The 18877-nt window shown below is 46.4% G+C and overlaps 1 protein-coding gene across 2 annotated transcripts in view; it reads right to left on the minus strand.

Moving 5' to 3' along the window:
• Nucleotides 1-3929: 3929 nt before the first annotated feature.
• The window catches only part of CDYL (chromodomain Y like), a 192937-nt gene continuing 177989 nt past the window's right edge, over nt 3930-18877 (minus strand). For both annotated transcript variants that reach the window (XM_044773322.2, XM_070515675.1), the window contains exons 5-7: nt 16893-17103; nt 6473-6616; nt 3930-5597 (exon numbers count right to left, since the gene is read on the minus strand). In XM_044773322.2, coding sequence (XP_044629257.1) covers nt 5439-5597; nt 6473-6616; nt 16893-17103 — 514 coding nt within the window. In that variant the 3' untranslated portion in view covers nt 3930-5438. The remainder of the gene's footprint in view (nt 5598-6472; nt 6617-16892; nt 17104-18877) is intronic.

Consider the following 18877-nt stretch of genomic DNA (forward strand, 5'->3'; position numbering starts at 1 on the left):
TTGACTTGATATCTTTTTACTTTTCTGCTTTTTTAATATAGATGGTTTGTTGTTATATAACTTTTTTTTTTTAAGATTGGCACCTGAGCTAACATCTATTGTCCATCTTTTCTTTTCTTCTTCTTCTCCCCAAAGCCCCCCAGTACGTAGTTGTATATTCTAGTTGTAGGTCCTTCTAATTCTGCTATGTGGGCCACCACCTCAGCGTGGCTTGATGAGCGGTGCCATGTCCGTGCCCAGGATAGGAACCAGCAAAACCCTGGGCTGCTGAAAGTGTGTGTGAACTTAACCACTCGGCTATGGGGCCAGCCGCTATGTAATTTATTATGTAACCTTCGTTGTGTTTTCATTTTCATTCATCCCCAAGTATTTTCTAATTTCACTTGTGAAGGTTTCTTCTTTGACTATTTGATTTTTTAGGAATGTGGTGGTTAAATTTCCACGTATTTTCAAATTTCCTAAATTTCTTTCTGTTATTGATATCTAATTTCATTCCATTGTGGTTGAAGGACGTACTTTATTGAGGCTTGTTTTATTGCCTAAAATATAGTCTATCCTGGAAAATGTTCCATGTGCCCTTGAGAAGAAAATGCATTCTGCTGTTGGGTGCAGGGTTCTATAGATGTGTGTGTTGGGTTTACATGGTTTGTAATGTTGTTCAAGTGTTTCATTTCCTTGTTGATCTGTCTAGTTGTTCTATCCAGGGTGTTTCATATAAGTGATATATATATACCTGCCAGTGTTGGAATATAATGTAAAATTTAGGAACATAGGAATTAATGTTAAAACTCATTAGCCCTTAGCCTTTATTCTTATAAATGCCTGTATTAAATTTATTAGTTATCTAAGGACATAATATGGCTTTAAGATCATAAAGTCTGCTTTTGAAATGCTGACGTTTTCAACCCCACCAAAAAAGTAACTTTTAAACCAATGTTCAAATCAAGCCATGACATTTTTACCAGAGCAGATATTTGCATCTTCAGAGACTGTCAGATGTTCCCCAGAGGACAGGGAGGAGTTTCCTGGAATATCGTCAGCCCTTCCCCCGTTGCCAAGCAGTGAGGGTGTTTATTTCTAAATACTAGCATTCAGTGAGCTTAGTGGACTGGTCTATCTCCTTCAGATGCAGAAATACTTCGCAGACCATTAAAATTCTCTGAGGTCCAGCCTCCACTTGAAAAAGCCCTAAATCCCGAGCTGCACAGCAGCCTCAGATCACCCACCCTGCCCTATTGCCCCACACTCCCACCCACTGAATTACAGCCCCAAGAGATGCCAGAACTGGACTGGACTTTCCAGGGCACCCTCCCACCCTTCCCCACACCCAGGCGCAGACAACTCAAGCTCCGTGTCCTGGGTCAAATACCCCAGATGCCTGGACCTCAGTCCAGAGGTTTTGATTTAATTGGTCTCATGTGCAGCCAGCGTAATGGGTATTTTCAAAGCTCTCTAGGTGATTGTAATGTGCAGTTTGATGACCACTTATCTACACAGCTGGGAGCCCGTTTTCATCTCAATCTGATATTGGCAGGTAAAGGTGCAGAGGAAGGCAGGCACATGGAGCAGCGCAATGTGTAGAAAACTAGCTATTCCTTGTGGCAGGCCACTTACAGGCTGTATGATGATGGGAAAGTCACCTGATCCCTCTGGGCCTCAGTTTCCTCATGTATAACCAGGTGCATGCAACGTCACAGTGCTTCCCCTCTCTCAAGTTCCAGGCTGCACTCCAGGGCCTAGGGCCCCCTGGAGGACTGTTCCCCCTGCTGAGTCTCTCCCATTATGTGGAGAGCAGGGCTCCCCAAGCATGTTCTGGAGGCCATGACAGTGCACTCTAGGACAGGAAGGTCATGGGCTGGGGAAAGCCAGTTAGAGGACAGAAAGGTCAGTAACAGAGAGGGCCCCAGAATGGCTCGTTGGACCAGGGTTTGGGGGAAGCAGATGAGAGAGCTTCCTGAGGGCAGTGACAGAGCCAGCTGAGAGCCCCGTGCCTGCGGCTGTCCCTCTGAACATGTGCGTCACTACTTGGTAGGGGCCAGTGCACCTGTAACATACACAACTGCCTTCCTTTGGAGAAGTTACAACATTCGTTCACATATAGTGTAGGTGAAGTAATGAATAAGTGGGTTGGAGCCTCTGTGATGTGGCCAAAGGAGAGAGAGTTGGCTAAGGAGCCGCCCCTGGCTCTCTGGGCTCCTGCTTTGCCCAGACTCTTGGGGCATACTCGGGGCACTCCCCATTCACTATGACCAAGTAACAAGGCGCAGAGAGAAGCGGGGTGAGCAGCCCACACCAGCGGCCCTCCACACACTGTGCTTCTGTTTACACTGTGGGTGTGGATTTCCCTCAAAGCTCTTCCAAGTTGGGGATTCTGATTTCTTTAGTCTTCACTAGTCTTCTTGCCAGAGACGTCAGAAACTACATCAGCCTACCAAAAGATTTTTTTTTTGAGAGTTCTCATTTTATAGTGCTTATGTATACTGCATTAATGTTCTCTGGAAAATGAGTAGTTGCAAAAAAAATTAATGAGCTAATACACATACAAGGTTTAGAACAGCAGCTGGCATGTACTGCAGCGTAAGCACAGCTGAGCAACCAAGGCCCAGAAGGGGCTGGCCGTGGTCCGCGCGCGGGCAGAATGGCCCCTCTGGCTCTCGGTGGTCACAGGCTCTCCACCTCTCCGAGGGGCAGAGCAGTATTTCAACCCAGGAGCTTGGAAGCACTTGGGAGAGGACCTGATAAATAAAGAAGAACCTGTTTCTTGTGTATATGCTTTGAAACTTTTAAAAGCACATAATGGGTGTTTTTGATATAAATTGTTCCCTAATATGTTTTCACCTAAGATTTTATAAATATTCCATCCATTTTCAACAGCTGTGGATTCCACTGCATGGCTGTGGCATAATTATTTAACCTGACCCCTACTGATGAGCATCTATTTCCAACTTTCCACTATTAGGAACAATTCTGAGATGCGTTAATTGCATATGCATCTTTATTCTCATATTTCCTGTAAGAATTCATTCCTTAAGAGGAATCCCTTAAATGGAGTTGCTGGGTCCAGGTTTTTAATACTTATTTTGATAGTTACTGTCAAATTCTCCTCTAAAGTTGAACTAATTTAGACTTCCATCAATATGAGAGATTGCATTTCCTGTTGCCCTCACTGGGCATGAACCTAAGAATTTACTGTCGTCAGTTCATCCTCCTAGTTGGGCTTGATTATTCAGGAGCCAGAACTTAAAAGGTAGAAGTTTTGCTTCAAAAGAGAAGAGAGAAGAGAGAATGTGGCCAACACGGCCCAGAGAATGCAAAGTCCACGTTTAGGAAATCAGACTCCTAACTTGAGAGTCCACTGAATTAGTTCCCTGTTTGTAAATTCCAGACAACAGACATTATGGAGTAGTGGCGAGAATATAGGTTTTGTCACAGTTAACTGGGTTGGAAGTCTGGTCCTACTCCTACATGAAGTGTTTCATACTTCAGGTTCCTTATCTATAAAACAGGAATGAAAATGTCTACGTTGCAGGTTTGGGTAGAGAGGACATAAGTTACAACTCTACAGACGGGTACAAGAAGTATTTTAAACTCTCAATACCGAATCAAAGAGGCAAATCACAGAAGCTTATATACAAGTGAGATGATATAAAGTTCAAAAATAGGCAAAACTAGGTGATATATGTCAGAAACATGCTTCTGTGAAAGAGAAGCAAGGGTAAGATTGACACGAAATCCAGGAAATGTAAGCTGGGGGCACAGCAGGCGTGACCTGACGGGATCCCGGTCATCCTCCAGTTCCTCCCTAGGTGTGGGTGCACAGGTGTGCATTCTCTGAACAGTACAAAGGTACTATGCCCATCTGAATATTTCACAAGAAACACTAACCATCCCATGAGAAACTTCAGCAGTAAAGAATTATCAGAGAAGTGTTTCAAATGTGTTAAGAAATATTAGTTTTATTTAACCAGTTTTCACAGCTGAATATTTATTCTATAAAAACTTTACAGATTGTACAGTTTATATATAGTCCAAACTACTGAACGAAAAAGTAGGTCCCACAGATGCAAAAATACCGCACCGACCCATCCAAGGTGAAGGCCGCTTTACACACTGTACAGCTTCCACGCGGCCGGGAGGTGGTCGGCTCTAAGTATAAACTTCAAAACTGTACAAAAATAAGGTTTTGATTTTATTTCATTCTTCATACATTCAATATGATTGCAAGCTCAGAAGCCTAACTAATAATAGGCATCTGTAATCAGGAGTCAGTTCCCACTCCAGAAAGGAATGCGACGCCTATGTACACCGGGCACTCTTGGACACCATACTGTACTCAGTACATTGTGGAGACAGGAAAGCAGAGACCGAGAACATTAAATGTTGACTAGAAGGTAGTTTTTTTTTTTTTCTTTCCCAAAAGGAGTTTCTGCATTTAATAGTGTGCCAAAAGAATTTTAACTTATTAAATAAAATATATTCTAAGTGAACCTAAAAATTACACTTTATAAACATAAAAATACTTTTTTTGGTGTAATACATCAATCATATCTGCAAATAGAAAACCAAAACTGTATATAAAGTACTATTTCTCACCCAGCAACAAGAAGCACTTATGTAGTTATTTTTCAAAAGAGTCAGAAAAACTAATTCCTTAAAACCCACTAAGACTACCTTATAACTTAGATACTCATACTTGAGCTCTGCAGTGACTCGCTGACACTGCAGAACAAGATTTCCTCTAGACACACAGTGGTTTCTGCACGTTAACTGGGTAAGAAGTGGACAGATTAAAACAAGGGAGAAATCAACTGGTTTCTCAGCATGAATCCTAAGCATACATTTAGTTTGGAGGTATGTTTCTCAGTGGATTTTTCACCAGAAACACTTATTGTAATAGGTAAGTCTTCCTTTGATTAGGAATGTCCCATCTCTGAGGTATCTGTACCTTCTTGGAGACAAAGGGACATCTCAGATCTTTCTCTATCTCTCCCTGGGGCAGGGGAGTGAGGCTGGCTAATACCTCTTTAGATTCTGTGTTCTAGAAAGAAAAAATAAGGAAAACAAACATTATTCCAGACTTTTCTGCCACCCCAAACCAGCAAAACACACTTGTTTTCTTTTTTATACAGTACTAGCCAAAGATAACAAAAATGAGAGCTTCAGAGAGCGGTCTAGCGCTCCCCAGGCACTCTGATACCTGTGTGCAGATTACGTATAAAATAATGACGTTTGGACAAAGGAGCTTTGTAGTTGTTTATTTTAAAGTTACAGTACTCAAAAACTCCTTGATAATAAATAGCTTGGGTATTTCAAGTCCTGCCTCCAAGCGTGAGCTACAAGTGAACTTGTTTCAGGCTGTGGTGATGAATTAGGGCAAATTGTAGTCACAGATGTCCTGCTCAATACAATTCCAGTGTCATCAGCAGGCAGCCTGCCAATCAAAACTCGTCAATTTTCCTCTGCAAGTATTTCAACATGGAGTCCATCCCTTGGGCCGAGCCCCAGATCTTCTTCAGCACTTCGCACTCCCTCTCGTTGGCCTGCTCCAACTCCACCTTCATGTTACGGCGCACGAGAGCTTTCGATTCCTCCAGCACCTGGACCAGACAACAAGCGTCAGTCAGCAGGGTGTGTCTGCAAGCGCTGGCTCCATTTTGCCCCAAATTTATGGAGGCAATGATCAAACTAGACTAATTATCTGTTGAAAAGACTACCAGACATTTTTTTCACAATACACATCAGGCCTAATATATGTATAAAGTATATTTTACACTAGATATTGGACAAATTCTCAACTTCAAAGTGGCTGTCAACCTATTTCAGAAGGGAGCTGTGCTATCTGCATCCCGGGCCTCTCCCAGCATCAAGACCAGCCTTGGCCCCAGGCTACTGCTGCGGGCCAGTGTGGACCCCGGGACCAGACGTCAGCTGCTGCGATGCTCAATGAAAACTTGGAGAATGCCTATTGAGGAATCTTCTAACCAAAACTTAATTTTAACAATAAGCGTTGTTCATTTATCTGGGATAGCTTAGATGGGAGTTATGTCAGTTAATATTAAATAATATCTCATTCTGTCATTTGCTAAATGAAATTTTGTTAGAAGATTGAATATTACCCAGCACATTTATTAAACAAAAACTTAGATCCACTGTAGGAGGAAAAAAATGTGATTAGATGAAAGGGCTTTGGGAACAGTAAGAACTACGTAAATGTTCTTTGTAGACTTTCATAGGACATTTTCCAGTTACTGAGTCTCAGATCGAAGTGCATTCCTGTGATTCTTAGGTATTTGCAAAGGGAGGACGAAGCAGGCAGCTCTGGAGCAGTGGCTTCATCAGTGTCTCCCGTGAAGGTGGCTGGGCAGGGGCAGACGTGGGGGACTCAGGAAACTCTGGTCAAGGTGTGAGCTGTCTGGAGGCAGAGGTCATAGCAAGAAAAACGAAAAAAGTAAGAGAAGGAATTTCGACGTACAACTGGGTTACACGAGGCCAGCTCCTTAATGCGAACCATGACTTCCTGGGTGAAGGTCCCGGGCCAAAACACCTGGGAGACCAGGCCCTTCCCGCACGCCTCCTGCGCCGTCAGCTTCCGCCCACTGAGCAGCATTTCATTTGCCTGAAAGGAAGAAGAGTTGGTGCTGACAAGAAAGGTGAGGGGCAGGTGGGCAGGGAAGACCCAACCCGAAAATCCATCCCTAACTCAAACCTGTGACGGAGAACAAACCACGCAAGGTGCAATCAACTAGGCAGATGGGAAGTAACACCCCAGCCTGGGATTTTTTAAAAAGAATATGAAAGGCTTATTTCATGACATAATACAGAATGACATGCAGGTAACCAGGAATCTAAGTTGGAAAAGGTCTATTTGCTGTTCACTTCAAGTTACTGGCACGTCCCTCTCCACCCACCACCTCCTCCCAGTGTCAGCCATCCCTACATGGCAACTCACTCAACGCACAGAACGGTTTCCTGGGAAACTGAGGCACACGCAAGGCCAGAAAATTTGTCATTTGAAGGATGTGGACCAGTCCCAGAACTACAGCACAGTATTTTCTGCATGCGAGAGGCCAGTGGTTTTCCACATACAGAGACAGTGTTCTCATGCAGCGAATGTCTCTGCTGAGTGTAACTTGGAGGCGTGTTTTATTGCTTAGACGTTAAAATAAAATACCCAGGACCCGAATTTGTCCAAAATGACCACTAACTGTAGTCTGCTTAGGAAGGCCTGACTCTACTTCCCATGACTCACTGGAGAAGTTAACATTTGTTTTTGTTTAAAAAAAATTGTGTGTGTATAAATATACATAAAATTGATTTTAACTTAGTCCTAGATTCTAGGTCACTTTTAAGGTCTCAACACAATGTGTATGGATTTGATCTCATTCAGATGACAGACTCAGAGATGCTGAAATAAGGAGAAAAGGGCAGAACATACATCTGACAAAGAAACTCCCCACTACTTTCATTTATTTATTTGTTTTTGTGAGGAAGACTGTCCCTGAGCTAACATCTGTGGCAATCTTCCTCTGTTTTGTATGGGGGACGCTGCCACAGCGTGGCTTGAGGAGTGGTATGTAGGTCTGTGCCAGGGATCTGAACCTGCAAACCCTGGGCCACTGAAGTGGAGCAGTGAACTTAACCACTAGTTAAAGGCCAGCCCCACTTCCCACTATTTTGATGTGACAATTTCCGGTCTGTAGTTTATCTTGCACGGTTAACCCTCCTGAAGACTGATGGTCACTAAGACAACTTGATGATGAGCTTCTGAGTAAAACACACTTTTGAAAAGAGGTAAAATCACTGTTCTGAAAGACCTTGAAGTTGTGAAGTCTGTCCCTTGGTTGACAGTCCCCGTGCTCCTCCTGTCAACACATCGAGATGGCTCACGGCAGGTGAAGTGTGTAGTCTGTGGAGCACGTTAATAAAGGGTCGGCAAAGCAAATAGCTGGCTGACTCCCCACCCTTTCCACCAGATGGAGACTGGGAAACGGGGCTGGGCAGGGGTCCTCACAAGAAGGACCTGCAAGGGTTTCAACACTCACCACTGTCCATCACTTAGCACAGATAACAGGCTCCGCCAAAGTGGAGCTCAGAGCCAAGTCTAGGGCAAAGACAGGAGCACGTGAAAGGTTTGGAGATGTTCTACAAAACCCTGAACACCACTTCTCAGTGAAGACGTCTTACAAAACAACAGATTTAGAAATGTGCCTTAACCTTACTGTTAGCTGTTAAGATAATTCTTCTAAGATGATGGGAGCGGAGATCCTGATGCAATGACTGAGTGCACGCCATGCTCCATGGTAACACAGAACTTAGCTTTCCTAGTTTGTGTGTCTTTTACTCTCAACATACAGTGAAGAAAACATCACAACTAAACCGCTCAAGTGTGAAGTATGTTCCCAAGACCAACTTGAACCACAGGGTCTTAGCTTGGGTAGAGGATGCAAACCACATGCCAGGCCGTGTGCCCCTGGGGAGTGGGGAGTAATGAAGAGCAAGCATCCTTCACGCATTTCTTCCCCAGCCCCTCCGCGGGGCCCTCTCTGTCCTCCACAGGCACTTTTTTGAACATTATTTCTTGCCATCTGGAGGTCAATTCATAGCCCTACTACTGTTCTCTTCCCTCCGTGTCTCTCCTTCCCTTTCCTTGACTCTCTCAGGCTGGGGCCGACAGCCCAGCAAAGCAATCCTCCCCTCCAGGAAGTGAGCTGTCATTGCCACCCGTCTTCCTCCTTCCAGAGGCAGGCTAACTCTGCACCTGCTGTCACTGGAGATTCCTTCCCTCCTTAGTTTTCTCTAGTCCAGATGTGCAGGACAACTAAGGGCATTTCTGAATTTACCCAAAAGTATGAATGGTAGGACTGAGTCAAGGTTGTTAATGCTTCTCACATAAGTACAGGTAGAGTTGATTTAAATTACAGTCATCAAATAAAACCAATAAGGAAAACTCCCTTGGTAAGACTGGCAAGATTAAATACATTCAGTTTGAGCATGTTCTCACAAACGCAATTTTCAGCAGTTTTTTCTTTCCTTTTTTTATTGAGGTAACATTGGTTTATAACATTATATAAATTTCAAGTGAACATCATATTTCAATTTCTGTGCAGAAGACATCATGTTCACCTCCCAAAGACCAATTACCATCCATCACCACACACATGCCTCTTTCGCCTTTCCTCCTTCCCCTCTGGTAACCACCAATCTAATATCTGTATCTATAGGTTTGTTGTTGTTCTTATCTTCTATTTATGAGTGAGATCATATGGTATTTGACTTTCTCTGACTTATTTAACTTAGCACAATACCCTCAAGGTCCATACACGGTGTCACAAATGACCAAATTTCATTGTTTTTTATTGCTGAGTAGTATTCCATTGTGTATATAGACCACATCTTCTTTATCCATTTGTCCCTTAATGGGCACCTAGGTTGCTTCCAAATCTTGGCTATTGTGAATAATACTGCAGTGAAAATAGGGGTGCATACATCTTTACGCATTTGCGTTTTCAAGTTCTTTGGATAAATACCCAGCAGTGGAATAGCTGGATTGCATAACAGTTCTAATCTTAATTTTTTGAGGAATCTCCATACTGTTTTCCATAGTGGTTGCACCACCTTGCACTCCCACCAGCAGTGTATGAGAGTTCCCTTTTCTCCACATCCTCTCCAACACTTATTTCTTGTCTTCTTAATTATAGCCATTCCGACAAGTGTGAGGTGATATCTCACTGTAGTTTTGATTTGCATTTCCCTAATAACTAGTGATGCTGAACATCTTTTCATGTGCCTGTTGGCCGTCTCTATTTCTTCATTGGAAAAATGTCTGTTTAGATCTTCTGCCCATTTTTAAATTGTGTTAGTTTCTTTGTTGTTGAACTGTATGAGTTCTTTACACATTTTGGATGTTAACCCCTTATCAGATACATGGTTTGCAAATATCTTCTCCCAATTGTTAGACTCTTTTCATTTTGTTGATTGCTTCCTTTGCTGTGCAGAAGCTTTTTAGTTTGATGTAGTCCCATTTGTTTATTTTTTCTTATTTCTCTTGCCTGGTCAGACACAGTACTTGAAAATAATGCTGCTAAGACTGATGTTGAAGAGTGTACTGCCTATGTTTTCTTCTGGAAGTTGTATGGTTTCAGGTCTTACATTCAAGTCTTTAATACATTTTGATTTAATTCTGTGTATGGTGTAAGATAATGGTCTACTTTCATTCTTTTGCATGTGGCTGTCCAGTTTTCCCAACACCATTTTCCAGCAGTTTTAAAGTGAGAAGTTTCTAACTTCTCAAATAACAGACATGTAAAGATAAGGTTGGGAAATTTATTAGCTGCCATTTTGTTCCAAGATGGCTGACTAAACAAGGGACTACATGTGGACACCCCACAGAAATACCTAAGGTGGGCAAACTCATCCATCCATCCAACTGTTTTTAAAAAGTTATGTTTCCCTCCAGACAAATGAGAAATGCCGGAGGAGAGTGAGGGGGAGACCTCTTTTTGTTTAGCCAAAAAGATCTCATTAAGAGATGTGGTTAGGACACCTGACCAGCTTCACAGGGAGGGGCTGGGGCGCTTCAAATCTCATGGAGGCAGCTCGGCAGCCACTTCCACTTCCTTCCTCGGGCCAGTCTCTACATCCTCAGAAGGGCAGCTCTCCACGGTAAACTCAGGGTGGGACATTATTCTGTCTCCCACACGGGGATCAGGACGTGGACATCTTTGGGGGACATTATTCTGTCTCCTCAGAAGGGCAGCTCTCCATGGTAAACTCAGGGTAAGACTTCACTGGGTGCTTCTCCAGCATCACACACCATCAGGACTGAGAGCCGCCATGTTTATCAAGGGGAGCCCATGTTAGTCAGCTCAGTGCTCCCCTCTACTCAGGCCCCTTCAGGTGTCAATCACAGAGCCCAAGAGGCTTCCTGAGGGTAGAGGCTCACAGGGGTGGTCCCGGAGACAGGACTGTGACCTTGCAGTGTTTGGTGCTCCATGAATGTCCACAGGGACCGGGAGGGATGAACTGCAGAAGAATGTCCTAGGCTAACTCACATGGTTTGTGACTACAGCTTGGCTCCGGAGACCTCCCTCCCTGCAGCAGACCCTGTAAGGAAGGATACTCTCACGGCTGGCTTTATCTGCATGTTCTTCTTACCCAGATAATATGATGCTGTTTAGCTTATCCTCCTTGCAGTTTTGCACATATCAAGTGGGGAAAACCAAACTTGTTGTAGCCATTTGTCAGGCTGCTGAAAGCTCACGAAAGGAACTGCATTGCATGGGCAGCCATTTACAACAAGAGTTGTCACAATGACTCACCTCAACTACATTTATTCATTTTCTGTATAGACGTTTTAGTCAAATACTCTGACCAAAAAGTGCAGAATTTACATTGTGTGAAGTTAAAGTTCTCTGCTCTTGCTTTAGAGCTGGCGTTCTCAGCCTGGGCACCAAAGACCCTCTGGGCTGGATAAATTTTTGGTGTGGAGGCTGTCCTTTGGGTTGGAGAATGTTGGGCAGCACCCTGGCCCTTGCCCACTAGAGTCTCCTCAGCCGTGACAACCAAGCCTCTGGACACTGCCACCTGCTCCCTAGGAGTGGGGGATGGGGCAAAATTGCCCCCATTGAGAACTGCTGCTCAAGTGGTACCAGAAGATCACAAGCAGCAGCAAAAGTAACGTTTGCTCACCACTGGGGAAAAATGCCACAGACCCAAGAGTAGGCCTTCATCTAGTGACGTCTTCAAGCTATTTATGGCGCTTCCTGAGCACAGTGAACTCTAAGACCTCCACCCCTTAGCAGCATTTGGCTCAAAGGCTCCACTTCCAAAATGCCTTTGCCCAAAATGTGTTCAAATGTCAAGTTTATTTAATATTTCTCCAATCTGCCCTTCCTGTGGATGTGCGTCAACATCAGACATCTACTTAGGTCAGGTCATACAATGTGAGAGGATAGAATTCCCCATTATTTTAATCTCCTCTAGAGTAATGACTCAAAATGACCTTAAAATGATTTTAATGATGACAATGATGATTCCCTTACTACTGGAATAGGTAGTAACTGTCAGAAGAATGCAGCATGGTGAAAACAACAAGACAAAGGACTCAGACACGCGCTACTTCACCTGTAAAACACGGAGCACCACTTGGGGTGGACATAGATGTGCCACCTAGTACCCTCTCTCCGGCCCAGGAAACACCCGCTGCCCAGCTGCCGGGAGTGCTGACAGCAGGTAACTCCCAGCAGGATCTCCTAGGGCAGCCTCACCCACGATGGGCCCTTCCCTGGGGCTGCCACATTCAACAAGGGGGTGCGGCGGGGGCACCTGCAACAACTGTGGCGGCTGCACACGCTCCGGAGCATGGGGACATGGGTTAGCAGGGGCGCACCACAGCTCACCTTCACCCTCTGCCCAATCCGGCGTCACGCCTGCCCTGACAGAGCTGACAAACGTCCTGCCTGCCAAAAGCCACCTTAGCCTCTGCGTCCAGAGAAGCCAACTTGTGACAGGTGGGAGTGGGACAGAGAGTGGTGATGAGAGGGATTTTGGAGCAGGATCACTCCCTAGCTGGCTGGCAACAAGGACCCCCCTCACAGGCTAGGCAGAGCACCAATGGCATCCAGCACAGGTGGTGATCCAAGTGCTAAATCTCTCACAGGTGATGGGATGGCAATTGCTAGTCACCACTGATGCAAGCTGAGGGGCTCCTGGGTAGCAAGACGGCAAAGCTGAAACCCAGATTCAGACCCAGACCTAGGACTTATTAGTTAGAGTGGCCAAGCTCCAGACAAAGTTAATCACCCACTCAAGGAGAGTCTATTAGGCTGCGGGAGGGATGAGTGGGGGAGGAGACCCTTCAACTTCGCATGGGGACTTCTGGGTGGATGTCTTCAAACTCTGAACCCGAGACTCCTGTGAGCTCTCTGAGCATGTAGAAGTGGCCCACCTGTCCCTATTAAGAACAAGTGCTGCCCGCCCCCTTGCTCCAAGACAATGTGGAAGTCTCTCTCTACAAGATGGCATTGCTTCCCTTAAGCCCTGCCCCAACTCCTCTCCTGGCCACCAGGCCTGTAACGTGCCTCCTCCTCCAGCAGAGCTGCATGATCTAGCCAGAACGTGCTGGTGGGAGCGGGCAGAACATGTGGGACTAAATTCTAAGGGTGCTTCACCCAGGTTCAAAGGGGCAGGGGGTTCACCAATTTGGGAGCTATCCTGAGAAACAAGATTTAACACCCTGGCAGGTGCCCTGGAGCTGATGTGACCTCACTCCTGGGATGGCTCCTAGAAGCACAGAGACAGTGATGGCCCAGGCTAAGTGATCCTGAGTTGCCAGAGGAGGATCGCATGCAGGCTTCTGGAGGAGGGTATGCTGCCCACAGCAGAGAAGTGTGGGCCTTTTAAAAAATAATTCTGTGGTGCTTACTGGCTCCTGGCACAGACAGAATACCTGATCATTGGACACCAAGTGACCACACACTGGAATGTCCATCACCAACTGAGCTCTATCAGGCCCACCAAGGAGTAAAGCCAGGCAGGGCCCGTGGCAGATGCACTGCTGGGATCAGGCACAAACACTGGAGGGCACAGGTGAGCTGCACAAGCAGGTGGCCCAAACCCCATGTCACCCACCGCTGGGGTGCCAGCGCCCTGCCTCAGTACACACGTGCAGCTGTATGCAGGAGTCCTTATGAGCAAGTTTGGCTTACGGGTGGGCTGGCTCAGTGTGTGGGAGTACAAGCCAAACTGTGATGGCAACTTCACTCAAGCCTCCGTCAGGAGTGGCTCGAGAAGGTTGTAGTGAGGGCAAATGCTCTCAAAAGGGAGATACACCTGGTCACCCACCTGGTGTAGGAGCAGTGGATCAAAGTTAGAACACACAGACTCAGGGCAGCGGTGAATGGCCTGGCTGGCTGGTCAGGGGCCTGAAAGACCAGGGACAAGCAGGTCCGGGGTAGAGGCGTGTGGATGGATGACTGGGAAAGTGTGCAGACTGCTGTGCCATGTCAGTGTCCACCAGAGAGCACCCACCATGAAGAGGAACTAAACAGCACGGCAGTTGACACTGGCCAGTCTTGGTCACGTGCTGGCATGATGGACACCTGAATGGAGTGGCTGAGGTATGAGACACAGATCTCAACAGCTTATTAAACTTCTTGAGGCTGATTCAGCCACTGTTGCCACTGGATGTCCACCTGCCAGCAGGAGACGCCACTGCTGAGCTACCCTGTGGCGCCCTTCCCGAGGAGACTAGCCAGCTGGCCACCTGGCAGCAAGCTGATGGTTTCCACAGGAGCAGAAGCTTACCCGGGGTCTGGGTCTGCTCTCCTGCCTGCAGGTCCTCAGGCAGCATCACTCAGGCTTATGGAGTGTCTGGTCCGCTGGCATGGGACGCCACAGAGCACTGTGCCAGACCAGAGGATGCCCCTCACAGCAAAGGAGGTGTGGGAGTGGGCCCATGACCACGGGGTCCTCTGATTGAGTGACATTCAACACCTCTAGAAGCTGCTGGTCTGAAGGAGCACTGGGATGGCCAGAGGTGGAGGTGGAGCCCCGTTTGGAGGTGCGCTCCATGAGGACAGGCACCGTCTTACCATTCACAGTACACACAGTACGTCAGAGACCTTAATGTGGTACTGTGTCTGGGAAACAACGGGTGGAAGCAGGAGTGGCTGCACATTCCTCGCAACGATCCCCTGAGGGATGTTGTGCTTTCTGTCCTTGCAACTCGTGGGCTCTGCTGGTCCCAAAGGGGGCACACTTTGCCAGCGGACACAGCAAGAGGCCCACTGAACTTAAAGCCACAACCACTGCCTGGGCACTTGGTGTCCCTGAGCCCAGGCCCAGTGGGCGAGGAGGGGACCCTCCCCACTGTCAGGAGTTGGGAGCAGCTGCACAAGTGTGTGGAGAGAGGGGATGTGTGGAGCCCAAGGGCCCACCAGGAGCCTGTTGGTCCTCCCCTGCCCAGCTGCGGCCGTAAATGTTCCAGTGCAGCAACCTGAGCCTGAGCGGGTCATGGTGACCAGGCCTCAGGCGCTTCAGGGACCAGTGTCCACCCCAGGGTGGCCACCGAGGCCAGCAGAGGTGCCAGCTGTGGGGGGAGGGGGTCTAGAACAGGAAGGGAGATGACGAGGATGAGGGGTGGCTCTGAGACCAGATGTGGCAGTGGGGGCTACGATTTGTCCACTAAACTTCTTCCTCCTTTACATTTCTGTATTCTAAACTATTTTCCACTTCCTGTTTTGGGAGTAAGTTTAGACTCATGGAAAGATTACAAAAGCAGTACAGACTTCTTGTAAACGCTTCACCTAGCTCTCTGGAACCTTAACATTTTATATAACATCTTACAACGATCAAACCAGAAAATTACCACCGATACAATATGATTAACCAAACTACAAACCCTGGACCAATTTCGCCCATTTTCCCACTCCCATCCCTTCTGACCCAGGATCCATCTGAGACCCCATACTGCACCGAGCTCTCAGGTCCCGAGTCTCTCCAGTCTGTGACGCTTCCTGTCTCTTGGTGACTCCTAGGACCTTGGCTCTCTGGAAGGGCACTGCTCAGTATCTGTACAATGTGCTGTGACCTGGGCTTGTCTGGCGTTCTCTCAGGATCAGACTAGGGGGATGCATGATTGGCAGGAATGGGCGGAGGGATGCTATGTCACATCAGTGTGAACTGTGGCCAACACGTCTTATTTTGGGTGAAGCCCAATCATCCAGTGAGGTGGTGCTGCCAGGCTCTTCTGCCGTGGAGTCTCGTTCCCATCACAGTAACGAGAGGATGCAAATAGCCTTTCCTCATCATACTTTTACCCACTAACTTGACCACCCAGTGGTTCCTCTCACAACAGTTACCACCAGTTAATATCCCCCAGGAGGAGCTGCCCCCTAAACCTGTATGAAGAGGCAGATGTGAAGGGACAAGGGGTGGACTGTGGTGGACACGAGGATGTGCTGCTGAGATCCCCTCCAAGGGAGTCTTGCTGCTCAGGTGCTGGTAGTGCTGTCAGCAGCCAGCCATCAGCTCCTTCGGGGACACCCTCTGCTGCTGAGAGCCACCTGGTCCACGGGCCCCAGGCTCTTCCAGGGCAGCCCACATGCAGTGATGACGGACATAAAGGAACCAGCCATTTTGGTACACTGTAGGATAACCGTGACAGGCCATATATACATTGGGGCCCCCCATGGTGTGGTCGAAGCTTCGTTGGGGCCTGCCTCACAGTTCAACTTCTCCCTCTGCCCAGCCCAACTTCCTCTCCTCCTTCAACTGGTGTTGCCTACCTAATATTTCTCCTTCATGCCAAACTCCGCCTTAGTGCCTCCTTCTGAAGACCCCAACCCAGGACCCTACCTCTCGCCTTATTTCGAGGAAAAAGGAATGAAACACATTTAACTGCATGGTAAGTTACAAGCTATATACAAACACAAACTACTGTTATGGAGGAATTAAGCAGTTAAAAAATAAAATTCCATAATTATACGGGGAAAATTCATATCCTAAGCCACTTGCTCCCTCATCGCTTTCTCTTAAAAGTGCAGCTTTTAGGCTAGTAGGTACAGAATATTTTGATTGCAAATTCTGTTGTTTGGGTTACAAACTGAGTATTTACTAATAGTGGATGTCAGGGTTAATTAGACAGAGATATAGATTCCTCACTGAATGAGGTTCTACAGGAAATGATGCAAAACAGTGTCAATAAACGTTCAAAGAATGAAAGCCTTCTATGATTTCATGAATTAAGAATATGAGTTAATGAAGAACTGAGTTACAAGTGCATTTTGATGGAAAGTCCCCACAGAATGATGCCCTGCATATATTTAGAAAATAAGCAAACTAGATTTCTTCAGCAAGTTTTCTAGAATGATTTTTAAAAAAGAGGTACTCACAGATGCTCCTCCCATAATCTTGGGAAACATAACGGTGGAACAGCCATCTGGACTCTGTCCGAAGGTAGTATAGGGTGTTTGAAACCAAGCCTTTTCATTGGCCCAAACCACATCACAAAGAGGCAATATGGATGCTCCTAGTCCAATGGCTGGGCCATTTACTGCTACAATAATAGGCTTCTTAAACTGAATGAAAGTATTCACGAAGTTTCTAAAATGAAAAATAAATGAGGAATTACTCAAAGCATTGTGTATTTGAGCAACAGAAAAATCTACCATTATGGAATTCAATTTAACGAGATGTAAACTGCGTGGAAATCACTAAGAGCTGGGATGAGGTGGAGGCCTTCTCCCAGAAGCTGTGGATCATGGGTTTATTTACTGCATGTTGTAAAGGCTTACTGACACCCTGGAGGCCACGCTGCAAGTGGCTGTTGCTACAGGACCTCTGTGAAGTGTGCGGGTAAAATACAGCCAGAGGCTGCTCTTGTATTTGCACCTGGCTCTTGGGCTCTATGACCACTATGTCTTTCTCCTCACCCTTTCTTCCTTTTAAGACACAAGGAGCCCAATAAACACTATGGGCTTCAGAGGACGAATCCAGAAATTCTCCCAGAGAAAACCTGGCACGAGGCATACTGAGACTGCCTGGTGTCGAGCAAAGACTAGTGGACTGGGTTCAGGAACCATGGGGTCTGAGTCTGGACTTGGTTTGTGATTTCAGACAGCTCAGTGATTATTTGGAAATAGCAGATATTTCCTGGGTTTATACAGAACTAGACTGAATGGCTTGGGGAAGGTAGAGGCATGAAGCTTACGGGCTGGATTAAGACAGAAGTCCAAACAAGAGCAACAGACACACGTCTCCACACCACTTTGTATTCCACTGTGTGCTGTGCGATACAGTCACAGCAGGATTTCAAAGGAGAACAAGACTAGGGACAGGGCGGCCTTCACAGAGGAAGTGGAGTTTCACAAAACGCAGCCAATGCTATTTTTGGATTTGTTTTGGGATCAGGCTGGAAGAGTAGGCTGCTTTTCAATCTAGGGTAGGCTGGTGCCACACTGTATTGGGAATGTGCATCTTCTTCCCACCACTAGCATCTAATTTTACATGCTGAGGTGGTTTCTTGTTATCATTTAACGTGGTGCAGAAAGGGACAAACATACACAAAAACAAATACAAGATAATTCCTTTCAGGCAGTCTGAGTTCCAGGTCAGAACTATTCTAGGTCAGAACTAATTCTAAATTCTAAATTCAACCCCCATCTTTGGTACTGAAAACAATCTGGGTACTCTCTCTAAGTCAGCAGTTCAAAGGCAGAGCAGTCTGTTCAGATTCGTCTCCCCTCCTCCTCCAATCCTGACATGAGGGGTCATGTATTTTTTTGTAGGAGGGCAGGTCAGGGAGGGGTGGGAGTGTGAGTATGTTGTGAGACAGACACTGAGAGAGAGAGAGAGAGAGAGAGAGAGGAGTAAGTGCAGAATTTGGCAGCTTGCAAGCCTAGCTCAGGGATTGTTCTCAAGGTACCTTGCAGTCAGCAAACAGACCTAAGCCAGGCCCCAGGATCCCGCAAGGTTTGTGGGATCGGGACATGGAGTGAGAATTAACTCATTCAAATGAATGAGTTACACTAAGCCTTTCTAAATGAGAGAGCCCTCTGAGGCACTGCTGGAAAAGATCACACTAGGTTTTAAAGATACAAAGAGCCAGAGAACCTTTTAAATGGGTTCTTGAAATAATCATAGACAGTTTACACGAAGCTACTTCAGTTGTGCCACCTTTTGAGGATTTTGGGTCAATGATACATGATGGATATATATTTTCTATGCCCAGTTACTGATGACGACTCTTGAAAAGGTAACTGAGGAATTGTTTCCATGATACAGAGCAGACGCTTTCAAAATGTGTCTCCCTGGGTGTCCTGGAGCAGCCCGGCGTGCACCCGCCTCACGTGAACGGGCGAGGCAGGAACTGCTCCAG

Source organism: Equus asinus, chromosome 8 (genome assembly GCF_041296235.1).
Source record: "Equus asinus isolate D_3611 breed Donkey chromosome 8, EquAss-T2T_v2, whole genome shotgun sequence".
NCBI classification, from domain to species: Eukaryota; Metazoa; Chordata; class Mammalia; order Perissodactyla; family Equidae; genus Equus; species Equus asinus.